A 23,188-nucleotide genomic window follows, 5' to 3' on the forward strand; every position below is an offset into this window, starting at 1 on the left:
TAACATAACACATCTTCACCAGATGCACTACAGTGGTGCAGGTGCATCAGTACAGCTGTGTGAATATAGTGCTGTAAGTGTAAATTTGCCCCAAAATTGGCAATAGCTGTGGGGGAGGATAAAGGCGTTAATTTGTGGCAGAAAGGGAAAATAGGATGTTTAACTTAAAAACAACAACATAAGACCAAGAAGCAAATGTAACTAGGAACACATATATGCTTATCAGCCTATCAATTTATTCATGTCTTTGTTTTTTGAGCCTGTGCGCTCTTTGGGTCAGGGTCTTCCTCTTCATTTGGAAAATGCCTAGTAGATTTTTAGCACTAATGCAATACAAACAAACAAACAAAGAGCCACGTTGCATTAATTATAAAATGTGTTTGCCTCATTCAGAAGTCCAGCTAAAAATCAAGAGTAACTTCAAATGATGCATTTTTCCATGATAGGTGATCAAGTAACAAAAAGGGCTATTACTTTTAGCACCTTCAGACTTTCACTATGCCACACGAGTTATTTTTCTGCCCAACTTTGCCTTTGCCTCTGCTTTTCTGCTTGTTCCTTGATAGGAAATATTTCTTTCTTCTCAATGCCCATTTTGACAGGCAATGGCATGTACACAACACAGATTTGTATCTCACTGGCATTACTAATCTTGCATTAAGGTTCAATTTCAGTCAGCCTTTGTCTCCCTGTCCCCACCACTTAGCAGCTGCTATTATAATGGCATATCATTTAGGCTATATATACACTCTATGGGGCTTTATTTGAAAAAGGTATGCAAATTGCGGTCCGCAATTTGTGTAACTTTTTCTGATTTTATTTGGAAGAAGCTTTTCCGAAATTTGGCCCATCTACACTAGGCCAAATTTTAGAAAAAAACTCTCTTTTAGAAGAGTCCTTCTTCCTTGTAGGAAGAGGAAGACAGGGCTTCTGAAAGAGTGTGTCTACTCTTCTGCAAAAAAAAGTGGAAGAGCAGACGTGTTCCCTGGATGCAGCGGAGTTTTTCCAGGATACCTCGGTATCCCGGAAAACCCCCGTAGTCTAGACATAGCCTTAGAGATGAGAATCCGAATAGTTGTTCTGCATGAACCTAGTCTCCATTCAGCTCAGTAGAAATCTTACAGATAATCAATACCTCTACCAAGGAACATTCATTCCATCCTGACTTCAAATGATAGTTATGCAGAGACAAGGAGGGTAAGGTAATACCTTTTGTTGAACTAACTTCTTTTGGTGAGACAAGTTTTTGATATTACCCAAAGGTCTTCTTCAGGTTTATATAAGTCCTAAAGCTTGTGTCTCTCAACAACAGAAGTTGGTCCAACAAAATATGTTACCTCACTCATCGTGTGTCTCTCTAATCCTGGACCAGCCTGGCTAAAACACTGCATACATTTATGCAATTCTTCTGACCCTGTGTCATGTTTCTATTACTGTATTTCCCTGCATCCCAACAAACAAGTCACTCTTAATTATTTAACAGACTAATTAATTATATATTCTACTTGGAATTAGAGACAAATTAGATGCATTTTCATTGCATGTAGTATGAATAAAAAGAAGGGTTTTCTTACTTTAAACTGCATCATGTATCCTGGCTGTATAATGAGCTCCCTAGAGGAAAGGATATTGTGTGTGTTGTCCATTTTTTTATTTGGCCAGTAGAGGTGAAATGAGGGGTTGCCACAGAATCCAGCAGTCCTGACTGCATTAGGGTAAAAACTCCAGTTTTCTTCATGGGAAGTACCTTCTATTAATATGAGTTACATACAGTTAATAGAATGTCTCAGCAGACATGTAGGCTTAGTATCGAATCCACAGAGTCATTATGAACAACATTTTAATTATATATGCTAAATAAGTAACCAGAAATCTTAAAGTGTCAGCCCTGGTCAAATAGTTTAAATTGGTTTCAAAACGAGTATTTAAAAAAAATATGGTACAGGTAGAACCTCTCTAGTCTGGCACTCTCTGGTCTGGCAACATCCATGGTACCACATGATTTTAGTTAGTGGGATATCCACTTATCATGGGTGTAGCCAAATTTCCCATCGTACCATAAAATTTATTTTCAGCCACTAGTCCTGGTTCTCAGCATTCTGTGTTATTATTTAGCTAATTTAACTTTAACTGTCTTCTAATAGCCCATTAGGCAGAGGAACTGTTGGTAATGCTGCCAAACCATATTGACCTTCTGTGGTTTGGCAAATTCGCTGGTTTGGCACTGGTCAGGTCCCAAGGGTGCCAGACTAGAGAGGTTCAACCTGTATAGTGGGAATTTTCAAATCCAGGTAGTTAGAGGAAATAAACTGAACTGTCTTATAAGTGTTCGGATTTTTTAAAAATAGTGAAATAAAAGAAATCCTTCAAACTAACATAAGCAATACAATGTCAACACTGTTTACAAATAGAAAACAAGTATGGTTGAAAAGTACATTAAAATGTGCATTTGAAAGACCTTCAGTTAGCAATTGTTTAGTTCAATAAATAGGCTGACATAGGCTTCTTAAATCAGATAATAGAATGCTTGACACATCCTCCCTTACCATCATCAAATGTATCTACTAGTTGACTGGGATTGATCTCAGCACCTCCAATTAGTATGTCATCTAGTGCCCACTGAGCACGATCAGAGCCTGAAACTACAATTCCATTGTTCATCACAAAAGGCTGCCACCAGCGCAGGCGAGTTGTATTGGTCAGAGCATGTTCTGGGAGCAATATGTAGTCATGTCTGACTGAGAAGTATTTCTGATAATCCATCTCATGAAGCAAAGTCCAAGATATGCCTATAATGAAAGGATTCAGGATTAATAAAGTAACATAAGGTAGAAACTGTCAAAAGATTAAAGGAAGGTACTGTAATAGGAAGTCATAAGATAATATCTACAATCTTCAGATAGGAAAACCTTAACTCCTAATACTCTTGTTACATGTGATTAGTCAAACTAAAGTAAACAGGATTAATTTAAGAGAGATTGGGTCTAGTTTCTTTTGAAACAAAGAACATTTTATATGAGGGGAAAACACACAGGCTACGTCTACACTGGCCCATTCTCCGGAAGAGGCATGCTAATTTCGAACTTTGGAATAGGGAAATCCGCGGGGGATTTAAATATCCCCCGTGGGATTTAAATAAACATGGCCGCCGCTTTTTTTCCGGCTTGGGAAAAAGCCGGAAAAGAGCATCTAGACTGGCGCGATCCTCCGGAATAAAGCCCTTTTCCGGAGGATCTCTTAGGGTATGTCTACACTACAGCGCTAGTTCGAACTAACTTAGTTCGAATTAGTTAATTCGAACTAAGCTAATTCGAACTAACGCATCTAGAACTAAAAACTAGTTCGAATTAGCGTTTTGCTAATTCGAACTAGCGCGTCCACACTGATTGGACGCAGGGGGGCATTTAAGAGCGGCTGAAACCGGTTCTGGCAGGGCATCAGGTCAGTAGTTGCTTTGTGTGGCTGCTGTCTGAGGCTATCTGAGGCTCGAGCTTAAAGGGACCCCCCCGGACAGCCGGTTCTCAGCTTTTCCTGCTTGCTTGCCAACCTCGCCGAGGGACAGCAAAGCGTTGGTCTCTGTGACCGTCTGTGTCAGTGCTTCCCTTCGGGGGGGCCGCCGCAGGTGGCAACATGGAGCCACAGCTCGCCCTGCACCTTCTGGTGTATTTTCTGGACTTGCTGCTGCAAGCCTGCCAGCAATGGCTCGAGGCTGCCTGGCACCACCTGGTGCACGTCAGCCCCCTGCCTCTCCGCCTGGCCGCCCTGGGGGCCGTGGAAGAGCCGTGGCGGTGCCCCGGCACCGGCGTGCCCCGCCGCGTCTGGCGTCTGGACACCATCACCGACTGGTGGGACCGCATCGTCCTGGAGCGCTGGGAGGACCGACAGTGGACCCAGAACTTCAGGATGAGGAGGGACACCTTCCTGGAGCTCTGCGAGTGGCTCGCCCCTGCCCTGCGCAGAAGGGACAGTCGCATGAGACCCGCCATCCCCCTCCAGAAGCGGGTGGCCATTGCCCTCTGGAAGCTCTCCACGCCGGACAGCTACCGATCCGTCGGGAACCAGTTCGGCGTGGGGAGATCCACCGTCGGAGCGGTGCTCATGCAGGTATGGCACTCGTCGGCCACCGAGCCGGGGGGGAGGGGAGCTGCGAGGAGGGGATGGGCCGCCCCAGGGACAAAGGGGGGGCGGGAGGAGGCGAACGCGCCCCGCACCAGAGGGGTCGGTCTGTCCCGGCCGTACTACACGCCGCCAGAGGGGTTGCTTCCAGGAGTGGGGCGCGGGGCACTGCCAGGGCACGAACGCTCCCAGCCATCCGGGCGCCCCACTGATGGGCGCTTTGCTGTTTCTCTCTCCGCAGGTGGTCAAGGCCATCAACCGGGTGCTGCTCCGCAGGGTGGTCCGCCTCGCCGACCCGGACGCCGTCATCCGGGGCTTCGGCGCCCTCGGCTTCCCCAACTGCGGGGGGGCCATCGACGGGACGCACATCCCCATCCGTGCCCCGGAACACCAGGCGTCCCGTTATGTGAACCGCAAGGGGTAGTTCTCCGTGATCCTGCAGGCCGTGTGTGACCACCGGGGACAGTTCACGGACATTAATGTGGGCTGGTCCGGCAAAGCACACGATGCCCGGTTGTACCGCAACTCCTCCGTGTGTGGCGGCTGCAGGCCGGGACCTTCTTCCCCGACCGCCACATCAGGGTCAGGGACGTGGACATGCCCGTGTGCCTGGTGGGGGATGCTGCCTACCCACTGCAGCCCTGGCTCATGAAGCCCTACACGGGGCACGTCAATCCCTCCCGCCAGGCCTTCAATGCCAGGCTGACCAGGGCCCGCATCGTGGTGGAGGGGGCCTTCGGGCGACTGAAAGCCCGCTTTCGATGCCTCCTCACCCGTCTGGACCTGGCCGAGCACAACATCCCTCCTGTGGTGGCAGCTTGTTGTGTGCTCCACAATTTGTGTGAGCGAAAGGGGGAGGCTTTCCTGCCAGCCTGGATGGCTGAGGCTGACCGCATGGCTGGACACTACGGTCAGCCCCGCACCGCCGCCATCCGGGAAGCCCAGCGGGGGGCCGTCCGGATCCGGGAAGCCCTGCGGGAGAGCTTCCAGGTGGAGGAGGAGGACTGACCTCTCCCTTGTATGCCCCACTGGGGCCTTCTTTCACCCTACCCCCCTACCCCTTTCCCCTCCCTACCTACTGTAAAATAAAGACACCTGTTTTTCAACCAAAAACGTCTGTTTATTTCACATAACTGGGGTAGGGGGAGGGAGGAATGAGGGTGGGAGAGGGGAGGGGGAAACCTGGGACGAGGGAGCTGGAAGGGGAGGGAAGGGAGAAAGGGAAAGGAAAGCTCAGGGGTGGGAGTCCGGCTGCCTCTCCCATCTCGCCACACTGCGGGTCCGGGGGCGTCGGTGGGAAATGGTTGTGGGGGGGGGGGGCAGGAGGGACAGGGGGTGTGGAGGAAGCAGGAGCAGAAGCAGGAGCGGGAGCAGGAGGGGGAGCGGGAGCAGGAGGAGCAGGGGGAGGAGGAAATGGGAAGCGGTCGAGCAGGCTCTGGAGGTGGTCTTGCAGGGCACGGCCCTGCTCCTCCAGGGCCTCCAGACTCCTCCGGCGCAGCCTCCGGTCCTCCTGGACCCAGTGGTCCTGGGTGTGGAGCTGGTGGTCCATGAACCGGAGGTGCCGCCTTTGGTACTCCTCCTCGTTCCTGGCTCTCCTGCTTGCCCGGGCACGGGCAGCTGCTGCAGGTGGTGTGGTGCGCCCTGCAGGCCCAGGTGCTGCAGCTGTGGTGCAACAAGACCAGCGGTCAATTACCCCAGGGGCCCAGGTGTGTGAAACCCAGCTCCCCTCTGCAAGGCCAGGGCCCCTGCAGGATCCCCAGCTGCTGCTCCGTGGTGGGCAAGGCCCAGGCGCACGGTCCCAGGGCTCCCTCTCGCCCCAGCCCCCCGTACACATAAGGGGAGCACGATGGTACTCACATGTGGACGCCTCCCCGGCCTCGGACGACACAGGCGAGCGGCTCTGTGGGGTGCCTCGGGGGTCCCAGGTCCTGGGCAGGCTGGCGGCAGGCTCCTGGCTCTCGGAGCCCTCCTCCTCCTCCTCCGTCTCCTGGAGCGGGCCCTCTGCTCCAGGGTCTATCACGTCCCGGGGGGCAGGGACGGCATGAGCCCCCAGGAGGCGGTCCAGGGCGTGGAAGTGGGGGCAGGCCTCCGGGTAGGCCCCTGGCTGGCAGGCCCAGGAGTAGGACTGCCGCAGATCTTTTATCTTGCAGTGCACCTGCTCCCGGCTGCGCTGGTGGCCCCTGGCTGCCAGGCTGGCAGCCATGCGGCTGTAGACGGCCGCGTTCCTGTGGCTAGTGCGGAGATCGTGGACATTGGAGACTTCCCCCCAAACCTCGATGAGGTCCACGATCTCCGCACTTGACCAAGCGGGCGCCCTCCTTTTGCGCCCCCGGGCAGGCTCTTGGGAGCCGCCAGGCTGGTCCCGGGGAGCAGTGGAGGGCTGGGTGTCCTCGGGTGGCTGGCTCATAGTGTGGCAGGTGCAGGCTGTGCTGGCATGGGTGCTGGCAGCCTTGCAACTGGCACAAACTGTGTAGCCAGCCCGTGGCCCTTTAAGGGCTCCGGGGCTGGGAGGGGGGCAATAGAGTTTCCCTGGTGTTGGCCAGAGTGGCCACCAGGGAAACCTGGGAAGCCTTAGCCTCCCACTAGTTCGAATTAAGGGTCTACACAGCCCTTAATTCGAACTAGTTAGTTCGAACTAGGCTTAATACTCGTAAAATGTGGTTTACCTAGTTCGAACTAAGCGCTCCATTAGTTCGAATTAAGTTCGAACTAACGGAGCGCTAGTGTAGCGCCTAGGAAAGTTAGTTCGAACTAACGTCCGTTAGTTCGAACTAACTTTGTAGTGTAGACATACACTTATTCCTACTTTCAAGGAATAAGAGATCCTCCGGAAAAGGGCTTTATTCCGGAGGATCGCGCCAGTCTAGATGCTCTTTTCCAGCTTTTCCCCAAGCCGGAAAAAAAGCGGCGGCCATGTTTATTTAAATCCCGCGGGGGATATTTAAATTCCCCGCGGATTTCCCTATTCCAAAGTTTGAAATCAGCATGCCTCTTCCGGAGTAGGGGCCAGTGTAGACTTAGCCACAAGGTATAATTTTCATAATGGTAGATTATAGCTCTGAATAATTAATCCTAAAATATTTAAATTAGATCTAATTCTGTACATTTCTCAAAAGCAGTGTTTGAATATACTCAAAATGTTTGTTCAGATGCAACTAAAATGTTGACTTGCCTCCATCAATTGAATAATCTAACAGTACTCCCTCCTTCCTGCATGTTGGTCTGTGGCATGTTGTCATGTTGTTTTCACTTCCAATTCTTCCCCAGTACTGTAGAAATCTGAAGAAAAAAATGTTGAAGTTTCTTACAGAATAGCAGGTATCCTATCAATGTGGAAGATTTGTTGTCAAACACAGTTCAAGTGATTTGTTTTCTGCCAACAAATATATTGAAAATGTTCAATATTCTAAAATGTTTTATTAAGAAAACTGACATGTACTTAGGGTAAAATATTCAAAAATAAGTGTCTGATTAGATCTGGCAAAATATGCGTCTGTAGGTACAAATAGGCAATCACATGCAAAAAATATTCATTTGTATGTGCAGTTATGTAGGGAAACCAGGGAACTGAATGAAAATAAGAAGTGATTTCAGTTAAACACAAGGAAGGGAAGGGAAGGGAAGAGCTATATACAACATAAAAAAATTCAGCAGAAGCAGTGAGACCTTATTTAAAATGGTAGAATGGAGGGACAAATAAAACTAACATGCATTGTCTCCTTCTATATCTTATGAGCCTAAGTCTTAGCTGCCACAAATTGGCAGAGCTCCACCTTCTTTAATGGAGATATACAGCTTTACACTGGCGAAAGCTCTGAAGAGACTTGCATACACAAACTGCATGCCTAATATATCTAGCTTATGCATGTTAAACAAATAAAGTCTTTTTAGCTGGTGAACAAGAGTTTATATTTCACAGCTGTCTTGCCATTGGAAAATTGGATGTAATTACAATAAATACACTACTGGGAAATATGAATTAAGACAACCCACTGTCTCCGCATAATGTTTTAAACATCCAATCCTGAAAGCACGTTAAGCTCATTATTTCTTATATGTTCCCATATTTCAATGGGACTGCTTATCCCAGAAACGCCAGTCATGTGCGTAATCTTACCAGGACTGAACTCTTTGTTCCTTTAAATATCTGGCAAAACCAGTGCTTTCCCATACTCCCCTGATTTGGGATGAGGAGAGACCTCAGGAGGTCTCCTGGGTCATGCTGAATTGTTAAATGCTTCATATTAACTTTACAAAAGCCTCACAATAGACTCAAATTAGCTGCTATGTAGTATTCCCTGATACAAAGAAATAATCTAGAGTTATTTTTGAATATTTGTGTTCCTTCAACACAATGCATATCCCTCCCACCTACAACACTGTATGAGATTACATCCAGTTCCCATGTAGTCTGAGATTACTAAACCCAACTTGTATTTTTGAGGTAAACAATTTTGCTTAATAATTTTGTTAAAAAACCCTTCGTTAGGGCTTGTGAAATGCTCTGGTGATTCACACCTTGGGACCAAAATCTTCTGCAAGTGCTTTTTTCCCTCATGCCTATTTAGTTCTTAGCGTTTTTACTGAGACTAGTAACCAACGTGTTAACTAGTGCCAGTTGTGGTGGTGAGGTTTTCATGTAATTACCTGTCCACTAAGAACTATATCGAGGGAGACCATCAATTACTCTCTACCTTTCCATACTTTTGTTTGTAAACTAGTTAGATTGTAAACTCAGAGGGGTAAGGACCTATAAAGCAACCAATATACTGCAGGTGTTACACAAATAACACATTAATAACATATTCATTGCATACAGTCAGTGAAAAGTCACCTGTTGATCGTAAGACTAAGAACTATTTGTCACTGCCTACCTGAGCTAACTCTTCTCTGGTGGTGGCCTAGGCATAAAGAGACTCCATTTCCTATTATTCACTGCCTCATCTCCTTCTCTGTCATTAGTTAATGAACCCCTCCATTGAAACTTATTAGCTATGTTAAATTCTACTAGGTAACATGACATACTTGGCACCCCTCAAGTCCAGGTCCTGAGTGACAGCTTGCCTCACAGTATCACCTCCAAAATACAAAGCTGTGTCCTCTGCTAGAATCCCACATTCAGTACAAGCGCTTCCACCTTCCAAGGACATCCATAAATCTGGTTTAATTTCTTCATTGTCAAAACGCTCCTTCAGGAAAGTCTACAGGAAGGAATGTGACATCTGAGGAACAACCATGAAGAGGCATCATACTATTTAGCCTTTCTAACAAACCCAGCAAGTATGGGCTTTCTAAGTATGTTTAAGAGAGACAAATTGGGGGAAGTAAGATCTTGTATTGGACCAACTTCTATTGATGAGACAAACAAGCTTTTGAGCTACACAGAGTGTTTCTTTAGTTTTGTATAACTCAAAAGCTTCTCTCTTTTCCCAACAGAAGTTAGTCTAGTGAAAAATGTTACCTTACCCGGCTTGTCTCTCTTACATGTGATTACAACCAAACTGCAAATATAACTAAGTTTAAAGTATTCATGTTAACTGTAATGTATTTTCTGCTTTTTTGGGTGTGTGAGTTAAAGGTCACTAACCTTTTACAGATAGAATAGTTTTAAATGGCCATAAATAAGGCTATGTAAATATTCAAATGCCTGATATATGGGAACAATCACTTTTTGCAATTATTTGGTTTATTGTAGTGCCAGATAACCAATTAAGATCAGAGCTTCATTGTGTTAGATGCTGTCCACATACACAGTGACATACTGTCTCAGCCTTGCAGAGCTTATAAGCATGTAGTCAGACATTGAAAATGACATTGGTTGTATCAGTACAGAATTGTAAGCCCAAAACTGTGCTTGAAATTCTTACTGCTCCTCCTGCAACACTGAATGAGGCCAGATTGAAGCTCTACTGACAGGAAAATTGAGCCCTAACTATTTAAAAATATGTATATAGAGACCAGCAGCGTTCCCTGTAAGCTGTGTACTTGTGTGGCTGCTCAGGAGAAATTAAAATGATGCCCCCAGCTGATTAGCAAAGTGCTCACAGCTAGGTTTTGTGTTTGTATTGTTGGTGCACATTTGCGCATGCCTCGGTGCACATACAATTATTCTGCACATAGGTGGCAAAAACCCCATACATGGATGGAAAAGTTTTAGAAAGAACATTACTGACCAGTTCTGTGCTACCTTGAATAAAATATTGTTTATTTTGAAGGAAATCTTAACCCTTTTTATATTTTTTCCGCAAGTACTTGTACAAGTGATGTGTTTGCCACAAAAGTAAACGTGAAAAGTGAAAGTCTTGGACTACTTGTGAATATATGTTTATGTAACAGTTAGAGACACAGGTATTTATGCAAAGCCCAGCTGGGAATCTCTCTATCTTCCATCTTCCTATTTATAAAAGTGTTAGCCAATGAACAATACCTGCCAGTGAAATCAATGGCAAAACTTCCATTCACTTTAATGGGGTCAGGATTTCACCCTGTATTAAATAGCACTTACACGTCATCAGTAAAAAATAGCAAATACTTGAAACATAGATGAAGTAATTAGTTTATGAGCCATCCTTACATGATCTAGAGCTGCCTCTATTTCTACATTCTACCATGTTAGCTGGGTATGTGGTAAGAGTCAACTTCTGGCAGGATAACAAAATAATAAGGACCTGTAAAATGGATAATGCTCTGCAAAATCTTTAAATTGAATCTGTGAGAAGTAAATAGTTTTAACCCTAATAGAGAAGAGGGAAATTGATCCATTTTCTATAAGGATTGGCACTAATTTACATTTATGAAATTTAAAATACTTAAAAACTTAAAAACATGTATGGATCTTAAAATACTACTCCAAAACAATTATTAAAATGATAATTCAGATAAGACATGCATATAAATCTTGTGTATTTATGTATTTCCTTTGGAAAAAATATGGTGTAACCAACATATCTCTTCTGTACATTATGTACTTACATTATCATGTATAAATATGACTAAAAAAATCTCATCAAGCTAAATATTGTAATTTGAATACAGTTTGGGAGTTCTTAAATGTTTTTCCTTAAAATATAAACAGTATTTTAAATTGGAGCTGTCTGCTAAAGTCCTAAAAGTAGATTTTGGCCTACACTGTACTCTTTTCCTGTATGTCTGTGCATTTTAAATACCATCATCTCAAATATAAATATTTTCAGCTGCACAGATACTATTCCACTTTTTGTTGCAGTAATGTGTTATCCTGAGATGTACAGTACAAATATAGAAAATTAAAACTATATAAAACTTTATGATAAGATTGTTACATTATTTTTATATCATCTGGAGTTCAGTACCTTGTTTACATGTGTCTCCTTTATTATAAAGATAAGTTTTCTATACATGGTCTGGGTAACTGTATTGGTATTTGCAATAGCAGTTGTGTCCAGGAACTAACAACAGGTTTATTAATTTGTTCATTTAGAAATAGCAATGCACTGCCACTGTTAAATGGAAGTATAATGTTTTTTTAATTCCAGAAGGAAAATATAATGTAATTATTGGTGTTAATGATAAGGTACTATTTCTTTAGATACCAATATAGAAATGATATATTTAAAAATCAGTGATCTAGAGCTGTATACTTTAGAACTTAAAGTAGATTTGAGGCTTTCCAAAGTCTGAGAGGAGTCAGACCCAATACCCTAATTTGGGCCCAACTCTATTTTTTATAAAGCTCCATCAGTTTAATTTCTCTGACAAATTTTTGCAGTACTACCAAGTGCATGTAAGTTACCTTTAAAGTTTGGGTCAAGTAGCAGTTTGGACTCGAGTACCCAGGATCACAGATGCACTGTTTTTTCAGGCAGTCTCCATGGCCTCTACAGTTGTCCAAGCAACCAGGTCCCAGATAAAAATTATCAATGGCCCACTGAATATCAGAGTACTTCTGATAGAACCTAAACCTCACTGGACTATTCATACAAGAATGAAGAAAAAAGAGATAAAGGTAAAAAGATAACTTTACACAAATGAAAAATGTACACTATATACACATGCTTATGAACAACACTGCTTAGGGTAAAGAATCATAAGACACTTCTGTAACAGAAGATCTGTTCATTACAATGTTTCTGTATGGAATATATTTGGCATAATAGTCATTCTTCTAACTGACATTGATCATTCTATTTTAACACATTAATTAAACAATACTGGATTATAACTTAATATTTTTGATTTAAGAAGCTTTATTTTCTTTTAAAACAGAAAGATGTTTCATCTGAACTCCAGTATAAATCTCTTTTAGTTTCTAATCATGTGAGCCCTACTGAACACAATGGGACTAATCATGGCATAAAATCAGGCACACTTAAGATCAGGGCCTTTTAAAATGATAAGTATCAGAGGGGTAACCGTGTTAGTCTGAATCTGCAAGAACAATGAGAAGTCCTGTGCACCTTATAGATGCATCTGACGAAGTGGGTCTTTGACCACAAAAGCTTATGTTCCAATAAATGTTAGTCCATAAGGTGCCACAGGATTTCTCTTTTAAAATGATGTGTAGCATTCTTCATATGAATCGATTTTATGACTTGCATAAGAGCTCACACAGCATATGTGGGCTGGATCTGTGAGAGCCACTGTCATCAGGTGTCAGGAAAAAATATTTGACTCTAGTTTCTTCTGAGACAATTACTTTTAAAACGATTATTCAAATAGATAAATTAATAGCTCCTAATAAAAAGACACATTGTTACAATATGCACAGATCATTTGGGTAGCATTTTTCATTGTCTAAGGCAGGGATGTTAGATATCAGGTAATTGAATAGTCATGTAACCACATGAAATCTTAGCAGTTACATGACTGTTCGATAGTTCCCAGGGGCGGTGCTAGCAGCCAGTGTGCTCCGGGCCCCACTTCTGGGGAGCCCCCTGCCAGCCCGTGCTGCTTCCTCTGTATCAGAGGCAGCAGCGCAGTGTCAGGGGGAGCTGGTCCATGAGGGGAGACAGTTTAAAAACCAGCTCCCCTTGAGCCCTACTGAACACAATGGGACTAATCATGGCATAAAATCAGGCACACTTAAGATCAGGGCCTTTTAAAAGATCAGGGCTGCCTTCCACGCCATTTGTGGGGTCCGAGCTCCCCTCGGACAGAGGCCGCTGTTAGCATCCCCTGTCTGAGGGGAGCTCGAGCCTGCTGTGGACAGAGGCTGCTTTGCAGCAACCTTCTATGCCTCCCTTCCCCGCTGCTGAGCCATGCAGGTGGAGGGAGCAGGCGGCATTGCGGTGTCGGTGCTGGGGGGAACTGGCTTTTAAGCATATTCCCCCCAGCACCGGCTCCTGTTCCCTCCCCCATTGCCTTTGATACAAGTAATGGGGAATACATGTAATCGGCAAGATTAACCATTAAGCCTAGGCTTACTGGTTAATTGTATAGTCGACTACATGTTGATATCCCTAGTCTAAGGTCAACATTCTCCATTCTAATTCATGCTGGGTCTCAGGACAGATTGGAATATGCAGTACCACTTTGGACTGCAGACCAGTAAGGGTCATTTTGCAATTTTTTCAGACCATGAATCGGTCTCAGGTTTGGTGATTATCATTATCACTCTATTGTCCTATGTTTATAGGGAGCCAAATCTCTTCTATCTTTCCTTTGAAGATATGGAACTGCCCTTTGACAGTGTGGAAGGAAGTGCATCATCCAGCAAAACTGTATTCAGGAAAAGAGAGATGCCACAAAGAAGCATGAAATCTGATACGGATCTCTTGTTTCTAGGGAGGCATGGATAGGAGGCCTGCAAAAGCCGATTACTCAGTTGCTGAGAAGGAAGAATTTTGCAGTGCTTTCCAGCAAACTCCTCTGGAGTGGAGTGAAGAGAACTTTTTCCAACTCTTTTCTGTAAAAGAGGAAGTTGCAGTGTGATATGGGCACATTGAAAAAAAAGAACAGGAAAAAAGTCGTGTGGGGGGGAATTCTTGAACTTCAGAGGACATCCTAGGAAAAGATGAAGTCAGTAGGAACATAAATACTCAGTCAACCTAAAGAGTGGTTCAGTCTTGAAAAGTAACTGTAAATGTTGCATCGTAAGAGTCCATGTTCATTCTGTCTCCGTGTCATGTTTTCTCACCTTACAAGTAAATACAATTTCCCCCAACTGCCTGCTCTGTAAACTCAGTGAAGTTTCTTAACTAGAGCTGTGCTCTTTTTGGCTCACCTTAAAGATTCAGTAGACCAGACTCTGTCCTTAGTTACAGCTGTGCAGTTCTACTGCCTAAAATCATATGCTATTAGAAAGTAATTAAAAATTCCAGTGGTGTGGCACAAGCCAGAATAGAATCCAGCTCATTCTCACAGACCAATGTTGGTCCTGCATAGCAAACAGGAACATAAATGAATAAATCCCTTTTTATTAAATCAGTCAGCAGTTGCGACTGAGTAGAACAAGGGGCCACAATTCAGCAAGATTCTTAAGCGCATGCTTTATTTTAAGCACCTGAATCATTCTGTTGACATTAGTAGGACTACTCAGGTACTTAAAATTGAGTGTATGCTTAAGCACTTCTTCTGCATAAGAAGTGTCCATATAACCATGGTTTTCAGACTATTTAGTTCCCCTTTAATTGTGCACTGAATCAAAGGTAATGTGAGTAGCTGTTTTATACTTACTTGCCCACTAGGTTTTCAGGCAGTGAATAAGTTATCCTTCTCCATCCTTTTGTTGGAAAGAAGACAGAGGGCTGTGAAATACTCCCAGAGCATTTTGGATCTGCAGGTAAACACTGAGGAACTAAATAGCTCCAACTCACGCCAAAGTCAGTGGAATATTGCACATGGACTTGATTCTGTGCAATTTTCTCTGAAGTTTTACATCCAACAGAAATCTAATATAGATAGAAGCATAGCATTGTAACAGTCCTTACTATCAATAAATGGCTGGAGAGATGATTACAGTTTAAAGATTTTTAGCAAAGAAGTTGACTGGAGATTATCCTTTAAATCACAGTAATGACAGCACTTGTCATCCACAGATCTCATCATTAATGCCAATGTGCCAATAGAGAAGATGGTCTGATTTTTTTTACCGGACAGGAGCCGAAAATACCGGACTGTCCGGGTCAATACTGGACACCTGGCAACCCTACCTGCAACACATATCAGTCTGTTCCCTGCTCTGAAGAAAACAGGCTGTTTTAGAATAATTATGCTAAATATTTAGATGATAAAGATTTTACCTTGAACTGCATAATCCAGCCTTCGGTAGGAGTTAGGTCATGGGTGACTGCATAAACCTCTCTGCCATCATGGCTACCACAGATCATAACACCATCAGGAGAGTCGCAGAATCTTTCAATTGAGCAATCATCATGGAACAGCCAATGTTCATTCACTTGAAAACAAATAAGAAAGTCAATATTGTGTAACTACAATATTTGGTAAAGAAAACAGTAAACAGTGTTAAGTACTAAAGAAGAACAATGGATTAAGTCTTTAGCTATATATAAACTATTTAGTATTGTTCTTTGAAAAATTCCAGAGTACTTTATTATCCATCATTCAAATATGTTTATACTTAACATTCAGAACAGCTCTTACTATTCTCTAACCATAAGCCTGTTAACATGTTTATTAATGCACAAGAATTAAAAACCTAACAATTACTGACATTATTTTGCAATTATGTGGCATATATGCTACTGTTTTCTTATTATCTAATAATACTTTATTAAATCAAAATAAACTTCCTGCAATTGGTTCTGTGTGGGCAGACTCCCTATGTGGGTGAGATTCTGGAATGCCGAAGTCTGCAAATGTGGAATCAGTTTCAGAATCAGAGCCTGGGTGTCCAAAATAATACCTTCAACTAATTGGTCCCACTAGTGTGCACAACTATTTCCTTATTTATATTTTACCAACTATAACTCAACAACTTAATCCCCTGGGTAACTATTTTAAAAATTGTTGCTAGTAAATGTCTACAAAATAGGAAACAAATACTTAGGGCAGGAAATCCTTTTAGAATAATATGGCACTCAGTCAAATAACATTTGTTCCTGGAAACCATAACAGAAAATTCTGCTGTGCTACCTGGTGCAGAAATAAGAAAAAATATCTAGAGAATTCTTTTTCTTTGCAGAGAAGAGTCTAATAGTGAATTTAACTAGAAATAAACTATTTTGTATACATTATTGGTTATTTGAAACACTGACTGCAAGACTCCTTTAAAATTTGTATTTCCTTTTTTCCAGTATTTAATTCCTTTTTTTCTCTCCAGGCATAGTTTATACATTTAAAAGCAGTTTGTTACAAGTTGTTGGTTAAAAAAAAAGTACAGTACATGGACGGGCTCTGAAGCCCATTGTGGTGAAACAAACAAAATCAGATTTAGTAGTAACTGTACTGACTCCCTGTTTTTGGCTCAGATTGATATCAAACTTTTACCTGTAGTTTTGTCTTCTGTAAACATATCAAAAGCAATCCTTCCAGTTGGTCCTGCATCGGCAGGAGAGCGTTCGTGTTGTGGGAGTGGCGCACTGCTAAAAGTGTCTAACATCACAGTCCTCTGATCAGCAGAGCCAGATATCAGCACATTATCAATAGCCCAGTCATTCTGATCCAAGCCATCATGTTTCGGTTGCCACCAGCGGAAGCGGGTTCCGACAGTTTTGGCCTCATGAGGGAGGAGAATGTTCACAAAGCTAAAATATAATAATGGAGATAAGTCATGTGGTAGCCACACTTTAATCTCTTGAGTTGTGAAAAGAAAAAAAAAAGTTTTAAATAAACAGCTGAATGGGCCTTTTAAACAAAATATGGCCAGATTTTTTGACCAAGTCCATCCCATTTGTCTAAGGTTACAAAGGGATTGAATCTAACCCTAACTCTCCCTGATGGGGATTTCCTGACCATAAGAGACTCCTCAGTTGACACAGAGCCTTTATAGACTCATAGACTTCAAGGTCAGAAGGGACCATTATGATCATTATGAAATTCAAATCCCGGGCTTCATTTGCAAGTGCGGTATGCCTACATTACCCTCCTAGTTCGAACTAGGAGGGTAGTGTAGACATACCCTGACTGGTTTAGATAACATATCTGCTTTGTGCTTTAGCCAATCAGAAATCAGATGATAAATGAATGTATGTTCAAAACCTGATGGATTTCTATAAATCAAAGTAACTCTTCTGACTGGCTATAGTTTTATGTTAACATTTACCATTCACAAACTCTTTATGATTAAATTGATGGCATGCTGCTCTCATGCTTGAGGCCCAATCCTGCCAACACTTACATTCAAGAACATAAGAACGTCCATACTTAGTCAGACCAAAGGTCCATCCAGCCCAATATCCAGTCTTCCAATAGTGGACAATGCTAGGTGCCCCAGAAGGAATGAATGGAACTAAGGATGTTAAGTAGAGTGTATTTCACTAATAAAAAATTGATGCACTTCTTGCATCGACTATTCAATTAGTCAATAGGGCAGTGCTACCCCTTTGAAACGCCTCCACGGCGTTTCAAAGGGGCAGCACTGCATGAAACCCAGGATCAGCTGGGGACTCGCCAGCTGCCCCCAGGCTCCACGCGGTGCTGCTGCTTTGAAACGCTGCAGTGGCGTTTCAAAGGGGCAGTGTCACACAGCTGATCCTGGGCTTAGCACCACATGGAGTCTGGGGTTAGCTGGGGACTCCAGCTAACCCCCAGGCTCCGTGTGGCACTGCCGCTTTGAAACACCATTGCGGTGTTTCAAAGGGGCAGCACCGCACAGCTGATCCTGGGCTCAGTGCGGCGGTGCCCCTTTGAAATGCTATGGCAGCATTTCAAAGGGGCAGCGCCGCACTGAGCCCAGGATCAGCTGTGTGGCACTGCCCCTTAGAAATGCCACTGCAGTTTTTCAAAGTGGCAGCGCCTCACGGAGCCCGAGCTCCCTGCGGTGCTGCTGCTTTGAAGTACCCCCTTCTTCCCCTCTCCTTGCCGCCTCTATCTGATAGAGGCAGCAAGAAGGGAGGAAATGACTAGTTAACTATCCTATCAACTATCCGATAAGCATTTGTTTATTGGATAGTCGACTAGTTGACTGGTCCTTAACATCCCTAAATGGAACAGGTAACCATCAAGGGATCCATCCCATCACCCATTCCTAGCTTCTGACAAACAGAGGCTAGAGATACCATTCCTGTCCATTCTGCCTAATAGCTATTGAAGGACCCATCCTCTATAAATTTGTCTAGAACTTTTTTGAACCCTGTTAAAGCCTTGGCCTTCACAACATCCTCTGGCAAAGAGTTCCACAGATTGAAGATGTGTTATGTGAAGAAATACTTCATTTTGTTTGTTTTAAACTTGCTATCCATTAATTTCCATTGGTGACACCCTAGTTCTTATGTTATGGGCAGGAATAAATAGATTTTCCTTATTTATTGTCTCCCCACACAAGTCATGATTTTATAGACTTCTATCCAATCCCTGCTTATTGCCTTATTTCCTTTATAGCAAATGTGTAATGCAGACATTGATTAAAATGTCACTGATTCTTAGTAGTTACTAAGAAGCAATTCATCGTGCACAGAAGGCCAGTCAAAGGCCTGTGCATTGTCCCACTTCAGCATTAAAATAATACTTAAATGTGAAGAAAACCTTCTCTTTTCCAAGCTGAAAAGTCCCAGTCTTATTAATCTCCTCTCATTTGGTAGCAGTTTCATACCCTTAATCATTTTTGTTGCCCTTTCTGAACCTTTTCCAATTCCAATATATATTTTTTTCAGATGAGGCAACCACATGGTGGGTGTATCATGGATTTATTTATATTTACACTCATGCTTATCTTTAACATAAGTTAATAAGGTATATAAATATTTGCAAGATTGAAGCTTAAAGAGCTTCTTACTTACACATAGTAATATTAGCAATCAGGATAGATTCTGTATGAAAAATCCAAAAGAATTAATTAGTAGAATTATATATTTACAAACCCCGGTTTGCTGAACTGGTCATAGAAAATTTCCATCAAGAGGTTCCAAGTAATGCCTCCATTCATAGAGTATTCCAGGAGAACTCCTTGGTTCCGATTGTTAGGAGTTATAAGACATCCATACATGAAATAAAACTGAATGAATTCTGCATTAGTGAGGTTCAAATCCACTGTCACTAACAAACGGCTGCATCCCTAAAAATAAAATACGATAGAAAGAAAAGAAAACTTAGTTTTTGTCAGTGAAGCTGTTCAGTTAAGATAATTACCAAGGTTGTGGTGCTTTCAATGAATATATTCCTGAAAAACACATTTGAATTCCTTCATTATTAAGTTTTATTATGGGATATATGTAGTATTTTAAAAGGCCAATCCTCTTTATTATAAGGCTTAATTAGAAGACTGAACCAGAGTAACTACAAAAGCAGCTTCTGCTCTCTTGGAATTCACACCTCCAGATCAGCTACTAGAAGTGGGCCTCATCCTCCTTGATTGGATCCACCTCCTCATCTCCAGCCTGATTCTGGCCTGCATATTTATACCTGCCTCTGGAAATTTCCACTACATGCATCTGACGAAGTGGGTCTTTGCCCACGAAAGCTTATGCTCCTACACTTCAGTTAGTCTATAAGGTGCCACAGGACTCCTCGCCGCTTTTGCAGAGTAATCACAGAATCATAAGCCCATAGAAATGTAATTCTGGAAATGACCTTGATTGAACATCCATTCCCCCGTATTGAGACACAACTAAGTATTATCTATTCTGTCTTGACAGGTGTGTGTCTAACTTGTTCTCATCAGGATGCATATTTCACGGCTTTCCTAGGTGATTTGTTCCAGTGCTTAATTACCCTTATATTTATGTAGTTTTTCCTAATGTCTAATTTAAATCTCCATGCTAACATTTAAATACTTGCTTCTCATCATGTCCACAGTGGATAAGGAGAACAATTTTTCACCCTCTTTATAATAATCATTTATGTACTTGGAAAATGTTATCATGTCCTCTCTCTGTTGTCTTTTCTCCAGACTAAAAAACCCAAGTTTTTCAATCTTCTCTCACAGATTACATTTTCTAGACCTTTAATCATTTTTGTTGTTGTCCTCTGAACTTTCTCCAATATGTTTCACTTTTGAAATGTAAACAATTATTTACAATTTAACCATTTTGCCACAAAAGTGGAACATACCATATCCCTTTCTTTTTCTATGGGTATGTCTACACTAGCTCGTTAATTCAAGCTAGGTAGGCAAATCAGGCAACCGGAGTTGCAAATGAAGCCCAGGATTTAAATATCCCGGGCTTTATTTGCATGTTCCCATCCAGCTGCCATTTTTAAATCCCCCTTAGTTCAAACGAACTGCCCAAGGATACACGTGGCAGTTTAAAATTAATCTGAACTAAGTCTTTAGTTTGGATTAACTGTTACTCCTCGTGGAATGAGGTGTAACAATTAATCTGAACTAAGGACTTAGTTTGGATTAACTTTAAACTGCCGCGTGTAGCCGCAGGCAGTTCGTTCGAACTAAGGGGGAATTAAAAAATGGCGGTCAGACGGGAGCATGCAAATAAAGCCCGGGATATTTAAATCCAGGGCTTCATTTGCAACTCCAGTTGCCCTATTTGCCTACCTATCTCGAATTAATGAGCTAGTATAGATATACCCTATTAGAAGTGTCATATGTAGGATTTATTTAACTTGTTAAGGATCCAATTTTGCACCAACAGGTTTGCAACTGCAAACAATAATGGATATAAAATAGTTGTTGTAATCAGTTATGTTCAGATCTTCAGTAGAAGTAATCCACATAGCTCCACTGACTTCTGTGGCGCTATTCAGGTTTACACTGGGTGACAACATCTATAACTACCAGAATTGCAGGCTGAAAAGCTTGTTAGATGCCATCACTCTACTACTTATGCCCACAAATGATTGTGGCTGAAAATTTTTCAACCAAGTAAATTGGAGACCAGTTTGGGGCTGTTACGGGTACATCTACACAGCAACATTATTTTGAAATAACTAGCATAATTTCAAAATAAGTTAGTCTGTGTCTACACAGCAGGCAGTGATTTCAAAATATTGTTGAAATACTGTCAAGCTGAAGGACTTCTTACGTCAACTCTTGTAACCCTCATTGTACAAGGAGGAAGGGAAATCGGAGGAAGAGTGCTCTATTTTGAAATAAATGCTGTGTAGACACTCCCAATTTGAAATAAGCTATTTTGAAATAAGCTACGCAATTGAAGTAGTTCAATTTGCATATCTTATTTTGAGTTAAGTCTACTGTGTAGATGCACCCTTAGAAAATTAGGACTGTGACGTCATTCATTGGTTTTTTCAAACAAACAAACAAACAAACAAACAAACGGTTTTGCTTTAGAACAGTAATCCCTAACTAGTTAATAATTGTCAAAGCTCTATGGACATGAAAACAGCTAGACTACACAGGGATAAGTAGGCTAATTCTATCTTGTAAAAAGCTTTTAAATATTACATGAGTCTACAAATTCAATTTGGAGTCCCATAGATTTTTTAAAAGCGGTATTCCTTAGATTTTTTAAAAGCGGTATGTACTTGCAGTCTAGAAAGTAGTAGCATCAGAATACAAATAATCTGTCTGAGAAACCCATTGATGAATGAGTGGGTATAAACACTTCAATAATACGGACTGTGCCTTGGTGTATAGGCTCCATTTTGGAGTTCTCTTCCATGGCTTTTTTTCAGAGCCTACACATTGATCTCTCCTTGTGTGGTAGGAATGGGATGAGCTGAAAGCAGGGCCGGCCCACAACATTTTGGCACCTGAGGCGGGGAGCTCAAATGACGCCCCATGCCCCCTTGCTTGGGCCAAAATTTTGAAAGGTCTCAATTCTGCCTTTTTCCTGATCTATTCCTCTGATGGTACTGCTCTGCTACCTACCCCAATAAAGGAGAACTAACAACTTAAAATGCCTTGTTCAAAACTTTTAAATAACACTTAACTTTCAAATGCTTGAACAGCAAATGCAACTTTTCTTGTCTGCATACTAAACACTGGCATTTTTATCTGTTTCAATAATCAAAGTGGTACTTTCCGTGCGTTCTTGGTTGCAAAGATTTGAACTGCTTCCTGAAGGTCCACAGTCTGGACTAGCTCGTGCTCTATTGAGATGGTTGCAAGGCTGACCAGCCTCTCCTGTGTCATTGTGGAGCGTAGATGTGTTTTTATTAACTTCAGCTTGGAGAAGCTGCGTTTTCCCATAGCAACTGTTACAAGAAGTGTTAGAAGTATGCGCAGAACAACAAAAGCATTTGGAAAGAGGGTGGTCATCTTATTTGTGCACATATATTCCAGAACAGCCTTTGGAGTTGATCCTGCTGAAATGTATCTTGAAAGGGCTTTCAGTTCATCACCTAAATCACTCGCATCAATATCATGCTTGTCATCATGTGTCAACACTGTCTCTAGTGCCCTGCATTGCTGGTGTAGGTCTTCTTCAGGTATAGTGAGGAGTTTTGAAATATCATCCAACATCCCAAATATACTGCTGTGTTCCTTGAGCTGCATGAAACGATCTTCAATTGACTGTATTGCACAATCTAGCACTTGGTTAAAGAATTCAACTTTGAATTGTTGTTTGGGGTCTCTTATGGGATTATCCCGTGCCTCGTAATCAAAATGTTTTCTTCTTTGGTGACTTTTGTATTCTTGAATGGGTGGGAAAATAGCTTTAGTGTGAAGTTCCTCTGCCAACTTCTGTGCACTCTTCAGAACATTTTGAAATCCTTCATCTGACTGGTAAGACTGTAGATATGACTTTGCTTTGTCCAGTTGTTCCATTGCTCCAGATATATCAAGGTCAACACTGTGGAGTCTCTTACTTACAACATTTATTTCAAACAATAAGTCATGCCACAACACTAATCCACACAGAAATTTGAAATTATGTATGTTTCTGGTGATACAATTTCCCTCTGCCACTGTTCTCCCACGAACAGTTCCTGTCATAGCATTATCCTCCATAAATGGCAACTATGGCATCATCTATCTTCCAATTTGATATTTGATAGGCTTTATTGCCTCCACTTGACTTTCCCATCGTATGGCACTCAGTTGTTTCAGTGGCAGAGA

At 42.4% G+C, this 23,188-nt stretch overlaps 1 protein-coding gene across 2 annotated transcripts in view; it reads right to left on the reverse strand.

Moving 5' to 3' along the window:
* Window positions 1-23,188, reverse strand: part of RELN (reelin) — a 491,382-nt gene that overhangs the window by 26,264 nt on the left and 441,930 nt on the right. For both annotated transcript variants that reach the window (XM_006137543.3, XM_075926876.1), the window contains 9 exons: window positions 19,074-19,267; window positions 16,543-16,799; window positions 15,336-15,490; window positions 14,770-14,984; window positions 11,888-12,065; window positions 9,142-9,317; window positions 7,289-7,395; window positions 2,547-2,789; window positions 1,575-1,750 (listed from right to left, as the gene is read on the reverse strand). In XM_006137543.3, coding sequence (XP_006137605.2) covers window positions 1,575-1,750; window positions 2,547-2,789; window positions 7,289-7,395; window positions 9,142-9,317; window positions 11,888-12,065; window positions 14,770-14,984; window positions 15,336-15,490; window positions 16,543-16,799; window positions 19,074-19,267 — 1,701 coding nt within the window. The remainder of the gene's footprint in view (window positions 1-1,574; window positions 1,751-2,546; window positions 2,790-7,288; window positions 7,396-9,141; window positions 9,318-11,887; window positions 12,066-14,769; window positions 14,985-15,335; window positions 15,491-16,542; window positions 16,800-19,073; window positions 19,268-23,188) is intronic.

Source organism: Pelodiscus sinensis, chromosome 1, assembly GCF_049634645.1.
Source record: "Pelodiscus sinensis isolate JC-2024 chromosome 1, ASM4963464v1, whole genome shotgun sequence".
NCBI classification, from domain to species: Eukaryota; Metazoa; Chordata; order Testudines; family Trionychidae; genus Pelodiscus; species Pelodiscus sinensis.